This window comes from Haematobia irritans, chromosome 3 (assembly GCF_050003625.1).
Source record: "Haematobia irritans isolate KBUSLIRL chromosome 3, ASM5000362v1, whole genome shotgun sequence".
NCBI classification, from domain to species: Eukaryota; Metazoa; Arthropoda; class Insecta; order Diptera; family Muscidae; genus Haematobia; species Haematobia irritans.
The window spans coordinates 222,125,177-222,143,571 of record NC_134399.1 but is presented as its reverse complement, the minus strand read 5'-3'; the positions used below and the strand labels follow the sequence as shown (position 1 = coordinate 222,143,571).

The 18,395-nt window shown below is 35.7% G+C and overlaps 2 protein-coding genes across 2 annotated transcripts in view; both read left to right on the top strand.

The window, feature by feature from the left end:
- The window catches only part of hiw (MYC binding protein highwire), a 153,735-nt gene extending 143,077 nt beyond the window's left edge, over positions 1–10,658 (top strand). The window contains exons 21-28 of the mRNA XM_075303121.1: positions 87–3,129; positions 3,193–3,359; positions 3,420–5,058; positions 5,154–6,181; positions 6,242–6,580; positions 6,647–7,111; positions 9,453–9,646; positions 9,719–10,658. Of these exons, the coding sequence (XP_075159236.1) occupies positions 87–3,129; positions 3,193–3,359; positions 3,420–5,058; positions 5,154–6,181; positions 6,242–6,580; positions 6,647–7,111; positions 9,453–9,646; positions 9,719–10,202 (7,359 nt within the window). The 3' untranslated portion in view covers positions 10,203–10,658. The remainder of the gene's footprint in view (positions 1–86; positions 3,130–3,192; positions 3,360–3,419; positions 5,059–5,153; positions 6,182–6,241; positions 6,581–6,646; positions 7,112–9,452; positions 9,647–9,718) is intronic.
- A 3,675-nt stretch (positions 10,659–14,333) lies between these two features.
- Positions 14,334–18,037, top strand: LOC142231455 (uncharacterized). The gene is made up of 7 exons (XM_075302062.1): positions 14,334–14,443; positions 14,564–14,708; positions 15,727–16,064; positions 16,116–16,291; positions 16,349–16,483; positions 16,598–17,686; positions 17,976–18,037. Exons 1-7 carry the CDS (start codon positions 14,334–14,336, stop codon positions 18,035–18,037), a joined length of 2,055 nt encoding a protein of 684 aa, XP_075158177.1.
- Positions 18,038–18,395: the final 358 nt, after the last annotated feature.

Below are 18,395 nucleotides of genomic sequence, written 5' to 3'. Positions count from 1 at the left end.
TGGCATGATATGACCAAGTTATTCCTTTATACTCTGATAGTTGTAATGTTTTCATTCAACATTCTTTCTCCCATTCCCATTCCTAGGTTGAAATCAAAGCAATTCCAACTGGATCTGGAGGAAATGGCAATGTTAAGGTACGTCGTGCATCACAAACGGATAGTCATTTTGGAGGTGTGGCACCACCACCTCGACAAAATTATGAACCAACCATTAAGGAGAAAATGTGTTTCAAAGCCATTACATTCATGAAACCATACCACAATTACTCCTTCGAGGAGTTACGTTACAATAGTCCCATACAAACACGAGTCACAGAGACCCTTTTCGCCCAAGATATGGAAGATGGGACATTCAGTGTCCATTGGACACCAAATGCTGTGGGTAGCTATTGTCTGACAGTGACCATAGATGGCATATTACTGGAGGAAGTCTATCGAGTTGAGGTTAAAGAGGGTAGCGTTCCACCACCAGCCCATAAGAGAGTTATGAAAAATCACCACACCCCGAATAAGCTAAGGAAATTCTATACCGAGAATACTGCTGGTCTACGTATACGATCACATCCCACCCTGCAATCAGAGCAGGTGGGAATTATAAAATTGAATGGCATTATTTCGTTTATAGATGAAATTGAAAATGATGATGGTGTATGGTTACGTCTCTCCACCGAGTCTATAAGACAGCATTGTGCCATGGGTTGGTATCCCACAGAAGCCTGGTGTTTACAATACAATCAGCATTTGGCCAAGACCCTATTGCATCCGGTGATTGAAAATCCCACAGCAACCAGGCAAACCATAAGCCCCGATTTGAATATGGATAGTCAACCTATGTCACCAGGACCTATGGGCCCAGCCATGCCAGATGCTCACAATAGGCAGCGAGATATTTTGGATAATTTAGAACCTGTGAATGCAGCCCTAGAGACGCCTTCGCCTAATGCTAAGGTGGATTCGCCTAATGCGAAGGTATTCGATTTTGCAAGCAACGCTACGAAACCTGTGGAATTTCCCCATGTTTCAACCAATCCATTTATTTGTGCGGATAGCGAATCGAAGAATTCACTTGGGGAACAGCAGACCCATCCCTTTGGGTCAATTGGCGGAGATGAGCCAAAAGAAGATCCTTTTGCAGCGGGAAATTCTTCTGGCAGCAATCCCATTGGATCGGCCATAGCAGGTGTTGTGGGTGGAGGAGCCATAAAACTCCAGGCTTTACAAAAATGGTTCAAGGGTGATAATGAGCAGAATGCTGGAGGCAGAGAATATTCCTTTAAGCCTTCTGATGTGGGTGAAATAGCATCGGTGTCGGTGAGGGAACTTGTAAGAGTTATGGGTGGTCAAGACACGAAAGCAGTCAATGGCAACGGGGCACAACGCTCTTGTAGTCCCATTAAAATTCCAACGGAAGACAAGAGTGTGGATACAGCCAGTAATAGTGGACGTTCGGCAGAAACTTCTGAAAGTCCCTCATTGCACGACTCCAGCAACTCAGGAAGATGTGCTGCCAAAGATGAGGCTACGCAAATGGATGTTGGAAGCTTTGATGTGGCCAATATGCGAAAGACTCATTTTACTCCAAGCCAAACAGCAGCATTGCTTAGTACTCCAAAACACTCGCCACGTCGTGTGGCGGGATCGAAGAAATCATCAAATGGAACATCGTCAACGGACTCGATAGGAGTTGGTTTAAAGGAGTCTGACATTTCAAATTTGGAAGATGAAATGAGTCTACTGCAAATTACTACAACAACAACATCAACAGGTGTGGGTGGAGGTTCGACGGTGCAGGATCAAATTCTCTTTGGTGATGCTCGCAATACAAACTCTACAGCCAGTACGGATAACTCTAGTCCACCTATTTGGCCTGATCCGATAGCTTCGGCGGCTAACAATGCCACACAAAATGCTTTCTTCAAATCCTTGCCGACGGCAAAGAAAACCACTATGGGTCCCATAAAAAGAGCCATGCCCCCATCTTTTGCCGAAAGTATTCGAGCCGTATTTGCAGCATTTCTATGGCATGAGGGTATTGTTCACGATGCCATGGCTTGTGCAAGTTTCTTGAAATTCCACCCCAATTTACCAAAGGAAGGCACCGCGGTTGTCACCCGCCGTGATCATGGCGATGGTAAGCAAACTTTATCCAAAGAGCAAAAGGCCCAGCAGAGGCATTCGGTCGAGGTGGCCAATGCTGGGAATTATTTGAACATCAGACCCTCGACTTTGGAGACATTGACAAAGAGTGGAAACTTTTCGGTTAACAATCGGAAATATCGCAAAGGTTTATCCAATGATGGAGGAGAAACAAGTGGTGGAGGTGATATGGGTGAGAAGCAAAAACTACATGCTCTCCCCGAAGTGGTCACCGTCCTGCCACCAGCCTTACGTAGTCTGGTCTATCTGTGGGAGCATATTTGCTCGAATTGTGTCCACATCGTGCAATCGAATTCCTTGAATCAGGAAAAATTCAATTCACGCGAAACAAATGGGGACTCGAAGGAGAAAACCACACCCAAGGATAAAGAAAGTAAGAAGGCCAAGAAAAAGAAAGACGATGGTTCCTGGTGTGAAATATGTCAAGTATTCCTACCCATACCGGTGACCTATCATATGCGTATAGTCCATCCCGGTTGTGGCAAATCGGCTAAGGGAAAGGGCTACAATAGTGTAGGCATATTCTGTGAAGGCTGGGCCGGTAACTGCGGCGAAGGAGGCAAGGGAGCTTCCAGTTGGTTCCTGATGTGTGATGCTTGCCGTGACAAGTACATATCGACCAATAAAAATACCAACAACCTAAACAATACCAATACGGCAGGTCCTTGTAATGAACTCAACTTGTTTGGCATAAAGACCACAACATTGATAGCAAATTCCGATATTTATAACACCATGCGAGAGAATGCCACATTTCTGCTGGAACTTTCATCAAATGTCTCGAATTTGCCAACGGAAAATGTGACCAGTGGTTTGGGTTCGAATAAAAGATCTCCCCAACAAATGCCTGTGGTGGCAGAGCATCAGCATTTTAATATGGGCGAAATGAATAAACCCAGTACTAGCCGAGGAGATGGAGCCCAACAGCGTCACAGTCGTGTTGGCCTAAGGATCAATGGGAAATTGGGAGGTAATATTTTTCAAGAGATTTCACAATAGGCAATGGAAGTAATTGTTACCTCTCTCTCTATAGGAAATGTTTTGCTGCGTAAAAGTTTTACCGGTGGTTCTTGTTCGCCTGAACAACCTTGGTTGGCACCCGAGACTTTTGCCTGTCTGGAAACTTTTGGTCCGGCTAACAAAGATGATTTACCATATGAAATTTTTGGCATGGGTCCCAATGAAGGAGGTTTCGATAGGGTAAGTTACCAATGAGTCCTTTCACTTAGCACAAAAGCTAATATTCAAATTTCCTTCTAGCCCCTCTCGGAGATATCGTATGAATCAGCTGATTTAGGAAATTTTGATCAACCCAATCCTCCCAGCTGTATGACTTCTAGCACCGGTACTCTATCGAAATTTCATCGTAGCTACTCCATGGGTCAAGGATGGGGTGCTGTTCTGCAACAAAGTAATACGAATTTCCGTGAGGAACCCTATTATCCTAAGGTGGTATTCCGTAAACGTAACAACTCTACCACTGATTCCGATGGTTCTCTTTTGATTTGTTATCCCTCGGAGAATTTAAGGCGTTTAGTGCCCGATCACATGCTCATAGCTACATCAGTGGTGCAAAAAAGTCATCATGGTATCGAAGGTGATGCCATGGCCAATGCTGGGCCTAGTGAAGGCAAAGATGGAAAATTCGAGTTCGAGGGAAGTAAGCAACAAAATCAAAGGAACAATTCCGAAGCTGATTCAGCCAGCCAAGTAAATGTTCTAATTCAACGCCCAGCCATGGCTTTTATGACTCAGAAGCATGATTTGAAGAAATTACGAAGTGCCATGAAAAGGAGTTTGCGTATAGCAACGTGTCGCAATTATTCCCTGCAGGCCTTAAATTGGCTTCTTCGATCCGTGACACAGAGTGTTTGTCTGCATGATCTGATGTGGTGGTTTGTCTCATCGCTCACTATAAGTGGTTCAACAAACAGTGATCCTTTGGATGGAAAGTTCGATGAATTGGAACCAGCTCTAGAGCACCCAGTCTCTTATACTCAAATCAGTGGCCGCCTATCGCATATGATCACCGAAAGCCTTCATACCTTTTTGCAATCCGTGGCGGATTTGACTTTGCATTTACCTTTGGGTTCACCCTTACAACGAATTGCCATCCAATGTTTTGGTATACGATTCCGTCAAACCGATCATCAATTTCTCCATAGTTCCCATGTCTTTGGAAACATATCGAAAATCCTCTCCAAATCCGATGAACAAAATGAGAGTCCTGGAGTTTTTGGATTGCCCGAAGATGCTGAGACCAAAGATGCCTTAGCCAAAGATATTTATGCGGTGCCCGATGCTGGTGGTAAAATTATCTATTACAGTGATTTGAATGGTCATTTTGATGTTACGGTGTCTTCGCGTCAAGCTATGGCCGAATCGTTGACTGACAACTCAACAGAGACATTCTGGGAGAGTGATGAGGAGGATCGCAATAAAAGTAAAATTGTGGAAATTTCCATGAATAAATTAACCTACTGCTGTAAAATCCTCTTGATACATATCGACAATAGTCGTGATATACAGAATAAGGTGTCATCGGTAGCATTCTATGGCGGCCAGTCTTTGGGCGATACGAGCCTTATCAAATCCGTTGAAGTTGATGCCAAAGCTTGTGTTTGGATATCTACGAAAATTAACGATGATAATTTTACTCATTTCCGCTTGGAATTTACCGGACCTGAGAATACTTTGCGTGTGCGACAAATTAAGATTCTCGGTTTACCCGCTGCAATGTGTGGATCTGGAGATCAGTTGACCAATCCTTATGATTTGGCCGGACATACTACTTCGCAGGGTCATGCCTTTAAGTACAACATGAAGTTGACCAATGCAGTGCGGATTCAACAGCAAATTTGTGAGGCAGAAACTCTGAGAGTATTTCGTTTGATAACAGGTGAGCCAAATAGAGAGAGGGAGAGAAAAATTAAAGGCAAAGTATTAGAGTAGAGAAGCCGGAAAGTTTATTTATGGTTTCTTCCTCTTTTCTAGGACAAGTCTTCGGAAAGCTTATTAGTGTGGAGCCTACTAATGATGAGAGTGCTGGTGTTATTGGCAAGAGTTTATCGCAAAATGCTTTGGGCATGGATACTAGTGCTAATTCAATACTGGCTGACTCTTTGGATCTACGAGAGCATATGGTGGGAATTTTATTTTCACGCAGCAAATTATCCCACCTCCAGAAACAGGTGATTGTGCATATAGTTCATGCCATTAAGAAGGAAGCTCGACGAGCAAGAGAAGATTGGGATGCAGTGAATTTGGCCAATTCATTGCGGGATCCTAATGGGACAGGATCCAACGGACAAGAATCAAGGACCGATGCCACTTCGGAAAGGGGTCGCACAGCTGACACATATTGCTTTGAGATGTTGAGCATGGTTTTGGCTTTGTCGGGAAGTGTAGTGGGACGTTCATATCTCTCACATCAACATGGTTTGATCAAAGATTTGCTAAGTCTCCTCCATACCGGCAGTGATCGAGTCCAGCGTCAAGTTACCTCTTTACTAAGACGCATTTTACCAGAAATATCACCTGCCACCTTTGCCGATATCTTAGGAGTCCATCGTTTGCCACCATCTGACTATAATATAGCCCATCAAATAGCCATCGATTTTGATATGGATAGTTTGGGTCTATTGGATATTTTCCTGGCTGTCATAGCCAAATCCCTGCAATTACAGGTCAAGGTTAAGAGTGCTGGTGGAAAATCCAATATGGAAAAAACCCCCTCATTTATACGTCTCTACAACTCTTTGGACTTATCGGTACATTTGCTTAAACCTGCTAAAATGCATATGAGTTTGGAGGAAGCTGCTGTGGAACCGGAGGATACATTCTCTCGGCCAGAATATGGTTTTGAATATGATCGTGCTATGGAAATGAAAAGTTCCAGATCAATGCCTAGAGAAGTTAAAAAGGAGACTACTAAAAATCTCAATCAAAGATGGTTTTTAAATGGAATCATACCCACCAAACAGGCGGAGAGTATAATTTCTCTGATTAGAGATCTGGCAACGGTAAGGGATGCGTTGTTTGAGTAGAAATGACAAGTCTATAATGTTTTTTGTATTTTTTAGGGAAAATTGGGTGAAAAATGGTCTCAAATGACCAAAGCAGCCATAGCAGAAGCTGTTTTAAATCTAACCAGATTAGATGAGATTTTCCGTTCTCCAGAAAATTGTGTCAAGACAGCCACATTGTGGTTGGCCTTGGCCAGTTTATGTGTTTTGGATAATGATCATGTGGAGAAACTGTCCTCTGGTCAATGGACCATCTCAGATACCCGTCCCATGTGTACCAATCACGATGATGGTGAAACTTCGGCCATTATACAATGTGAGAGTTGTGGCTCTCTATGCGGTGATTGTGATCGTTTTTTGCATTTGAATCGTAAGACAAGGACTCACAAGAGAACGGTAAGAACTAAAAGAAGAATTGCTGGAGAGAACATTGTTATTCCATTCCATCTATAAAACTTTCAGGTATGCAAAGAGGAGGAGGAAGCCATACGCGTTGAACTCCATGAGTCTTGTGGCCGAACTAAACTATTTTGGCTATTGGCTCTGGCCGACTCGAAGACTCTTAAGGGTATGGTTGAGTTCCGTGATGGTAGTCATACCATAATCTCTGGAGCTCAGGATTCTGTGGGTCGTTGTCGTTTCTGTGGCATCACTGGCAATTCGGGTCTCTTGGAAATTGGCAACGTCTGTGCCGATGCTCAATGTCAGGAGTATGCTGCCAATTCATGTTTGAAAACGAAATCATGTGGTCATGTTTGTGGCGGAGTTGTGAATGAGAAAAAATGTTTGCCATGCTTGCAACATGTCTGTCATGCACGTGAAAATAATGTAGCCGATGGTTTGAATGAACCCAAATTGACTCAAGATGCTGATGATATGTGTATGATATGCTTCGTTGAAGCTCTGGCATGTGCACCCTCAATACAGGTAAGAATCGTTCAAATGCGAAGATAGTTTCTAAGAGAGAGAGATTTGATTTTGGCAATGGGAGTCACCGTGCCCGCCTTGCATACACAGGGGCGTGGGTTCAAACCCAGTTTCGACCAAACACCAAACAGTTTTTCAGCGGTGGATTATCCCACCTCAGTAATGCTCGTGACATTTCTGAGGGTTTCAAAGCTTCTCTAAGTGGTTTCACTGCAATGTGGAACGCCGTTCGGACTCCACTATACCTAACCTAACCAAATGGTGAAATTATCGAAGCACCTTTGGCACTCTGATCGAGGTATCTTCAATACATGCTTTCTGAACGCATCAACCGCTTCTTCAGGTGTCAAAAAAAAAAAAAACTAAATAAATAATTAGGTGAGGAATTTCCATAAATTTGGGAATGTTTCTCAGACATATTAGGACAGAAGGTTTCTTTTGGTTCCCATGGCCATAGATCCCTGGATATACAGTAATACAGAGGGGTTATAGGAGTAGAAATAAACTTTTGCTACAATTTTCTATGGAAATAACATTTTGACAAAATTTTCTATAAAAATAAAATTTTGACAAAATTTTCCATAGAAATACAATTTTGACAAAATTTTCTCTAGAAATATACTTTTGCTAAAATTTTCTATAGAAATAAAATTTTGACAAAATTTTCTATAGAAATAAACTTTTGACAAAATTTTCTACAAAAATAAAATTTTGACAAAATTTTCTATAGAAGTAAAACTTTGACAAAATTTTCAATAAATAAAGATTTGTCAAATTTTTTTTATAGAAATAAAACGTTGACAACATTTTCTATAACAAAAAAAAATTTTTGACAAAATTTTCTATAGAAATAAAATTTTGACAAAATTTTTTACAGAAATAAAATTTTGACAAAACTTTCTACAGAAATAAAATTTTTACAAAACTTTCTATAGAAATAAAATATTGACAAAATATTCTATAGAAATAAAATTTTGACAAAATTTTTATAGAAATAAAATTTTGACAAAATTTTTTATAGAAATAAAATTTTGACAAAACTTTCTATAGAAATAAAACCTTGCCAAAATTTTCTACAGAAATAAAACTTTGACAAATTTTTCTATAGAAATAAAATTTTTAAAAAAATTTCGATAGAAATAAAATTTTAACAAAATTTTCTATAGAAATAAAATTTTGACAAATTTTTCTATAGAGATAAAAGGTTCACAAAATTTTCTATAGAAATATAATTTTGACAACATTTTCCATAGAAATAAAATATTGACAAAATATTCTTTAGAAATAAAGTTTTAACAAAATTTTTTATAGAAATAAAATTTTGACAAAACTTTCTATAGAAATACAATTTTGACAAAACTTTCTATAGAAATAAAACTTTGCCAACATTTTCTATAGAAATAAAACTTTGACAAAATTTTCAATAAAGATTAAATTTTGCCAAAATTTTTTTTATAGAAATAAAACGTTGACAACATTTTTTTGACAAAATAGAAATAAAATTTTGACAAAATTTTTTGTAGAAATAAAATTTTGACAAAAATTTTTATAGAAATAAAATTTTGACAAAATTTTTTCTAGAAATAAAATTTTGACAAAACTTTCTACAGAAATAAAATTTTGACAAAACTTTCTATAGAAATAAAATATTGACAAAATATTCTATAGAAATAAAATTTTGACAAAATTTTTTATAGAAATAAAATTTTAACAAAACTTTCTATAGAAATAAAACTTTGCCAACATTTTCTACAGAAATAAAACATTTGCAAAATTTTCTATAAAAATAAAATTTCGGCAAAATTTTCTATAGAAGTAAAACTTTGACAAAATTTTCTATAAAAATTAAATTTTGACAAAATTTTCTATAAAAATTAAATTTTGACAAAATTTTCTATAGAAATAAAACGTTGACAAAATTTTCTATAGAAATAAAATTTTAACAAAATTTTCTATAGAAATAAAAATTTGAAAAAAAATTCGATAGAAATAAAATTTAAAAAAAAATTTCGATAGAAATAAAATGTTGACAAAACTTTCTATTTTTTGACAAAATTTTCTATAGAAATAAAATTTAGCAAAATAATATTTTTTTGTTTGGTAGTTTTTTGGTAAAATTTTCTCCAAACTTTGAGAGATTATTTTTGGCTCAAGTGGCAACCGTGCTTATAATACAAACTTATTTGAAAAGAATTAAAGACATGTTTTCTTTTGGGCCTCGTCAGGTCCAACCTGGAAAATATCCTAAAAAGCTCATAAAATGAGACATGCTTATTTTTATTTATTTATTTTTCAATCTATTGTGCTATTATTTAATACAATTTTCTTGTTTTATTTTCAGTTGGAATGTGGTCATGTTTTCCACTTTCATTGCTGTAAGGCTGTCTTGGAGAAACGTTGGAGTGGTCCACGAATAACGTTTGGCTTTTCTTTGTGTCCCATTTGTAAGGCTGATATAAAACATCCGATGTTGGCGGAAATTCTAGAACCCATCAATGCTCTTAAGCAGGATGTCAAGCGTAAAGCTCAAATGCGGTAAGTTTTGAATATATATTTCAGAGATAGAGAGTACGTTTTAAAATATTCCTTCCGTATCTTTTCTTGCAGTATAAAATACGAAGGCATTGTCAAAGATTCGGAAAGTAGGGACTTGACAAATCTCGCCATGGATCGTTATGCCTATTATGTTTGCTTCAAATGTCAAAAGGCTTATTATGGCGGTGAAGCTCGCTGCGATGTGGAAATTGGTGAAAAATTCAATCCCGAAGAATTAGTCTGTGGTGGCTGCTCTGATGTGGCCCGGGCCCAAATGTGTCCCAAGCATGGCACCGATTTTCTCGAATATAAATGTCGTTATTGCTGTTCAGTAGCAGTTTTCTTTTGCTTTGGCACCACTCATTTCTGTGATACCTGTCACGATGATTTCCAACGTCTTACGAATATACCCAAAAATAAATTACCCCAATGTCCAGCTGGGCCCAAGGCCAAACAATTGATGGGCGAAGAATGTCCCCTGCATGTTATACATCCACCCACCGGCGAAGAATTTGCCTTAGGTTGTGGTGTTTGCCGCAATGCCCAGACATTTTAGCATCATATCGACATGTTTATGGATGTCCGACGTGCTAGTGGTGATTGCGGTGGTGGCGGTGTGCCCGGTGGGGGCGGATTAATAGTGGGTGGCGATCAAGATTTTATCGAAGTGCAATTGGAAGAATTGGATAATCGTCATTGCCTGCAACTGGAGCAAGAGCAGGCTAGCGATGATGATGATTATGACTAGTCATTTAAGATATTTTATTTATTTTAGAAATTTAAGAATACTAAACATACGATATTGCAATATTTATGAAAAAGAAAATTATGATACTCAAATTAATGGCATTTGCTAAAGGCATGCACTTACCACATGCATACGAACATATTTCTTAAAGAATATGTTTTGTTTTATATTCTCTATATATTTAGATTGGCAAATTTTACTCACGATATATAAAATGAAGATTATAATAAACGTCGTAGCATAAACTGATCATTGATCATGGAAGTAATGTCGTTTTCTTTTATGAAGGCCTAAAAAATCGATCCTGGAAATGTAAGTAGTTGTCATCAGATATATGAGGGTATAATTTTAGTACAGTGATTAAGATCATTCTATGGAATATAAAATTGTCCAAGGTTACAAAATTGTCCAAAGTATAGACTCCTGGGGGCTAATCACGGCATTCGATATCGAATTCATAATCGTATCGAAAAAATTGTCGATACGATTAAAAGTTTTGATCACGGGATTCGATCGAAATTTGATGCAATTTCTTAAGCGTTGCCAACAGCAAAAAACGAAGCAGAACAAAATGAAATGACAAAATTAAGTTCACACAAAAAAATTTTTTTCTGATTCAATCACGAAATTAATTGATCCAATTAATTTTTTAATTGAAATGTCTTCAATCACAGAATTGATAGTATCAATTAAAAAATTAATTGACAGTCAATTAAAAAATTAATTGATTCGATTAAATATTTAATTGATACTATTAATTTGTGTGATTGATTTTTATTTCAATTAAAAAATTTGTTGAATCAATTAAATTTTTAGTTGAATATTTTTTAAAACTCAATTAAGATTTTAATTGGAAAAATTTTCGTGAAATTTTTTTCTGTGTTAGCGTCACAAAAATAGAATTTAGAAAAAACATGTTTTTGGAGGTTTCAAAGTAAAAAGTAAATTGTATTGCATTATATCTTATGGACCCATACATTCCTCCGAATTCCTTCCTAATTGGAGGATGAGATGAATATAAAATAATTCAGCGACAAATAAGGAATAAAAGTGTACATTGTTATTGGTGTAAGTACATGGGTTTGAAATGGTGTGCACTGTGAGAAAGTCACCTTTTGCAGGATCAATGGACGATTTCGGCTGGCGTTCAAATGGGAAATAATTTTTGGTGGCATGTCAATTGTATCACTTTACAATTGTCTGCCGTCTTACAATTTGTTGCGAGTGGAAACCTTCATAATTCACTATTCTTACAAGGTGGTCCAGAAGCGTTATGTTGTCACGGAATGGTACGGTATTTGGTTGATCACAATCTCTTGGATATCGAATATCGATCTAGCATGTGCACTTTATATATGGTTCTTTGCCAAGCTAGGATGCTCGCTCCCGGACTCGACTATGACCAATTGTTGATTAACTTTTATTGGAGTTGCATTAGTCCTAAATATTCAAAATATGTTCATTATATGTAAATTTACTACAAATTAGGAAAATTCGAACTAAAACTAATATATTTACTATTCCTATATGGCGAAAACAATGTAAAAAAAACAAGTGAAAAATGTTATACGATTGCAATTTACCAATCGAAAAAATTGTCGATCCAAAAAACTCGATATCGACTCCCGTGGTCCGAAAAATTTAGATTTCGATCAAAAGTTCTCGATATCGAATGCCGTGATTAGCCCCCTGAGTTAATTACAATTTGGCAATATAACGGTTTTATGGTCGATATTTCGATATGCCTAAAGATATACAATGATTTTAAATGAGAAGCAAATGTAATGTAATGCTCATTATAACGATAATACTAAAGATGTGTATAACACGATGTCGCATATACATTGCAGGCTAATAGCGATAGAGGTCGTTGCTGAATATTAGCCTAATATTAGCTCTGAATATACCACAGACACTTTTTTAAAGTATTTTTGTGTGGTGATTTTACCTCACACCTGTTTCAAATCCAACTTTGGCATTCTTTTAGCGACATATCTGGCTTCAAATCTGGGATCAATATAATTAAAACAAGTAAGTAAAGTCTAAAGTCGGGAGGGGCCGACTATATTATACCCTTCATCATTATGTAGACCAAAATTTGTGTTACAATATCAACTCCTTCAAATTTGTTGAGAGTTATTATCAAAATGTATACACTGCCTACTTTATTGTATACCAAAGAGCGCAACTAAACTCTTCCTGCTGAAGTATTTTTGCTGGGAAACTAACATATTATTTAATGATACATATTTCTCGTAAGCAAACCCTACCAAAATTTAGGCGACCATAAGTGTCCAATTCTACAGATGAATACTATGTTTGAGTTTTTCACAAAAACGCTAAATTAAAATTACAAGGATATACATGAAGACGATTACATTATTATTATCAAGCCTTGTGAAATTATGGATGCAAAATACCTAAAGCATTGATTGTGAAACATTTTATATTTCTAAAATAATTGTTTCTCACTGGCTTTTGCTGTGTATAGACGTCTATTATGCTGGCTGGTTCGACGAAAGTTTTGTGTGCTAAATGCTTTAATACGATAGGATCTGAAAAGTTCGTTAAATGCAGTATATGTCGGAGGAAATTTCATTACATTTGCTCTGATGTAACTGATTGCAATTATCTGGATGCTACTAAAAAAGTGCGAAACATCGTATTTAATTGTAATTCTTGTGCTCTGGCCTCATCGGATTTGGTTTCTGCTGTGTCACATCTTTCGACTGAGGTAAGAGAATTAAAAGCTGTTCTCTATGAGTTGATTAATAATTCTAATGGGGAAAAGAACACTGTCAATAATCAAAATACTGGTTTGACCACTTTTTCTCGAGTTAATGTGCCCAATGAAGTCTTTGTTGATGCTGCCGCTGATGTAGTTGTTGATAATACATCATCGTTACATACTGATGCTCATATTACTATGCCTCTCGTTACCTCTCAACTCACATTGCCAATTCCTTCAGCTCTTCCACCCTCTCAAGAGTCAGTTGCACATTCTTTGCGTTCTGATGCTCAACCTTGCTCATCGCTTGCCGCTATTAATGCTGATACGAATGTCTCTCACTCTCAGTTACACGCGAATACTGGTGCTACAACAAATAAACAGATCTCGGTTGATACTGGTGCTGATGCTAATGGATGGTTGATTGCTAACAAAAAGAATAAAAGGCGAAATAATAAAGTTGTGTTAGGGGTAAGCGAAAATAACGACCTCGATGTAATAGAGCGTAGAAAATGGATTAATTTGTCCTCTTTTTAAGCCGAATGTGACAGGAGAACAAATTATAGAGTATGTGAAGAGAAATGCTAATATTGAAGAAAAGCATTTGCTTTGTTATAAATTGGTAAAAAAAGACGCAAATATCGCTGAAATAAAAAGAATAAATTTCAAATTAGGCGTTTCGTCGCAATTTTATTCTGATGTTGTTAAACCTTCGTTATGGCCATTTAATGTAAGAATACGTCCTTTTAATTTTTTTCAAAGGGAACAGTTAAATCAAGTGAAGATATAAATAATGCTAATAATGGAATTGATATTTATTTCCAAAATGTTTCTGGCCTGCGCACAAAAGCTAATAATATTTTTATGCAATCTTCCCAATCCAATTATGGTGCTATAATTCTTATTGAAACTTGGCTTACTCCAGATTTTGCTGATGGAGAATTCTTTGACACTAATTTGTACACAGTGTTTCGCAAAGATCGTGATGTTCAGGCAACTGGTTTCACTAGAGGTGGAGGTGTCCTTATTGCTATAAAAGAACAATTCAAATCATCTATAGTACCACTATTGAATGGTGATTCTATTTTGGATCAAATTTGTGTCCGCATAGATGGCATATCCTTCCAAACAGCAGCGATTATCTATATGACTCTCATCTACAAAATATATATCATATTGTGCCAAGAAGTGAATCTGACGGATGCGTAATTATGGGTGATTTTAATTTAAGTAGAATAAGTTGGTCTTGTGTTGATGATTCGAAAACATTTTATGCTAATAATGTAAACACGCCTCAGGAAATTAATTTCATTGATACTATGTGTGATTTGGATTTAGATCAAGTTAATAGTTTTTTTAATGATCTTCGTAAGATGCTTGATTTAATTTTTGTTTCTAAAAATTTATGTTATTCGATTCATAAAAGTCTTGACCCTTTTAGTCCGCAAAATGTTCATCATGTTCCAATTGTACTAAAAATTGATTTCTATGAATTTTGTATTGTAAAATCGTTCAATGAATTTCAGTTTGATTATAATCGTTGTGATTTTGAATATATTAATAAGCTAATAGCAGAATTTGACTGGGTCAGTATTTTTAAAAACAAATCTCTGGCAGATTGTTATAATGAATTCAAGTCCATTATCACACGGATGAAAAAGACTGTTTTTCATATGTTTGGCTATAAACATTATATGTTTGGAACACAAATTTTTAAACACAATATTTTTGAGTGCAAGCATATAATGTTCATAAACTAGCATAACATGTTTGGGACATATATGTTAATATGTTAGAACATATTATGTTTGGGACATAAAATGTTTGTAAATATAATATACTTGGATGCAAACATATATTAATTTAGAAATAGCCTATAAACATATATGTGTTTAGTAGCTTGGAGCGCTATTTAACAGGGAGCGATATTGAATTAAGTTGGTGGTTGTTGCTTGTTATTACAAAATTAACATTTTATTTTTCCTTGGGCAATTGATCAGCTACTTCTTTGATCCTTACAAACTGTGTGGTCCGCTTTTCGAATCCCCGTCATTGCCGGAAGGTAAAATTAAAATAAAAAAAATCATAAAATTGAATAATTTCTTCTACAATGTTTGTATTACAGAAAAAGGTGCTAAGAACTAAAAAATCTCGTGGAAGTGAGAAAGATGTCGGGGAATATACAATTGGGCAGAAACAAAATTTTGAGCATTCAGGTCGAAAACCTATGTTGTTAGCACCTATATTACCTGTTTATTTTCATAATTCATTATGATTGTAAATATATAAATAAATAAATAAAATTTTGAGCACAATATTGTTTGGGAGAATTTTTTTAAGCATATAATATTTTTGGGTGCAAAATGCTTCTAAACATATTATATGTTCACATAATAACATATTGTTTTTTGGAAGACAACATTATTGAATTTGGATGCAAAAATACAAAATGTTTGGAACTTAGACTACCCAAACATATATTGTTTAGACCAATATGCTTTCAAACATATTATATATTGGTAGAGATCAAACATATAAATGTTTGGGCAATACCCAAAAATGTATATGCTTGAAGCAAAATATGTTTGGGAGTATATGTTACAGAAGCGATTTTTTGTAAGGGTGCAGGAATATTTGTTTAATGAACATTCCAAAGAAAAAGGAACACCTTATAAACTACCTTGGTATACACCTGGGTTGAAGAAGCTAAAACATCTCAGAAATAAACATTACAAAGTTTTTAGCAGTTCTAAGTCGGAAGAGGATCAGGAACGTTATAAATTCTATTCAAGAGAATTTTCATTTTTGAATAAATTTCTTTATAGGCAATATATAATGAATTTTGAGAGCAACATAAATGGTAACCCAAAACTATTTTGGCAGTTTATAAAAGCCAAAAAAGGTCGAAGTGACTACCCTTCTTCTATGTTCTACGGAGAAAGGTGTGCTAATACTTCTATTGACCAAGTTAATTTGTTTGCGGATTTTTTTAGATCTAATTTTGAAATGTCAACACACTATTCGTCAAGTCGATTGCCAATAACTGATGCATTCTACAGTAATATTTCTATGCTAAATGTTAGTGAAGATGATGTTATTTTGGGAATCAAGAATCTTAAGGAATCCTGTAAAATTGATGTAGAGGGCTTATCGGCTCATTTCTTGAAAAGTTGTATTTCGTCTGTTTATATTCCATTGATGTTATTATTTAATCTTTCTTTGAAAGAATGTGTCTTTCTGGATTGTTGGAAAACAGCTTTTATAACTCCAATACATAAAGATGGTTCTAAGGCTGATGTTCGCAATTATAGGCCAATTTCGAAGTTGTGTAATATATCTAAACTATTTGAAAACATTGTTTGTAAGTATGTTTTTAATTTAGTCCGTCCGTTAATTAGTGAGTCTCAACATGGGTTTGTAAAAGATAGATCGACTGTTTCGAATCTTCTTGCTTTCACAAATCATTGTATTACAGCGTTTGAATGTGGTTATCAAGTTGACGTTATTTATTTAGATTTGTGTAAAGCCTTTGATAAGGTGGACCATGGAATTTTAATGTACAAATTGGCTAGGATAGGATTTCACCCTTGTTTGTTACAATGGATTTATTCGTACTTATGTAATCGATATTGTTTTGTTTATTTTGATGGTTGTAAATCGCAAGCGTATGTTGCTTCTTCAGGTGTCCCGCAAGGTAGTGTATTGGGACCATTGTTATTTGTTTTGTTTATAAATGATATTTGTTCGTGTTTTAACAATTCTAAATGCCTTATTTATGCCGATGATGTCAAAATGTTTTTTAATGTTTCTGATGTGAGTAGTTATCGATTGTTACAAGAGGACATTGATAGAGTGGCCTGTTGGGTGGAAGATAACAGATTGCCACTCAATGTTTTGAAATGCAATTACCTTCCGTTTACAAGAAAGAACAGTTTAATTAATGCTTCGTATTATATTAATAATGTTGCACTGCAGAAAGTTGATAGAAAAATAGATCTGGGTATTTATTTTGATCCGAAATTAGAATTTAACTCTCATGTTGATTATGTTTTGCGGAAGTCTTATACGACTTTGGCATTTATTAAAAGAAATTGCAGCGAGTTTAGCAATCCCTATACTCTTAAAGTTTTGTATTCTTCATTTGTGCGCTCTAAGCTTGAGTATGCGTCTATAGTGTGGAATCCTGTTTATAACACTCACATTGATAGACTTGAAAGACTTCAGAAGAAATTTATTAAATTTGCGCTCAGGAATATTAATTTTGCAGATCCTCTTCCAATATATGAGGCACGTTGTAGACTTATACATTTGGAAGCGTTGGCGAATAGACGAGCTAAAAGTTCTGTAATGTTCTTATATAACTTGATCAATGGAAAAATAGATTGCCCTCTTCTTCTAAGTAAAATTGCTTTTAATGTCCCAGTCAGACAACTGCGTTGTCATGATTACTTTAAAATTTATCTTCATAGATGTAACTATGCATGTAATGAACCATTGATTAGATCTTTAAAGGAATTTAATGTTTTGAATTCTAACTGTGAAATTGATTCCTTTGAATATGTTTGTAAATATTTTAGATTTATATTACTTTTAGGTTAAGCAAGTCTGTAAGGGTCAATGCCCATAGACATAAATAAATAAATAATTGATTCAAAAAGTAACCATGAAAACAAGCTGATTTTCAGCTTGAAAACTGAACATAATACTTACCTTAACGTATTTGACGTACAAATTAATTACGACTTAAAAAACTGTTCTTTCATATTTTGTGCAACATTAGCTTAGAATGCAATTCTAAATTGCCTTTTCACTCAAGTCTTGGAATAATTTATAACATGGAATGGTGGGGTTAGTTACCATAAGGGGGTTAGTTAATTACCATTCGGTGATACCATGGAATGAGGGAGTTGGCTAATAGTTAAACCCCTCACAAATGATAATTCCCAACATATAATTGATCCAGCCTGAAAGTATACAACAAATATACACGAAGCCTTGCCAATTTACGTTTCCACATGTTGTTGCCGCCAAACGTCAATAGACGTCGTTTTTGCATATCGATCAAGCTGCTTTTGTCAATTTTGAATATAAACACGCGCCTGAAGTTATGCTTCATTTTGTATGAATAATATTTAAAACACAATCCGTAGGGATTCCAAATATACAACATTTTTGCTATATTGTTTTTATAGAAAAACATCCAATAAAATAAATTTAAATTGATGTGAATAATAAAAATGCCCAAAAATTCCAACTCTGATTGAATTAGATCG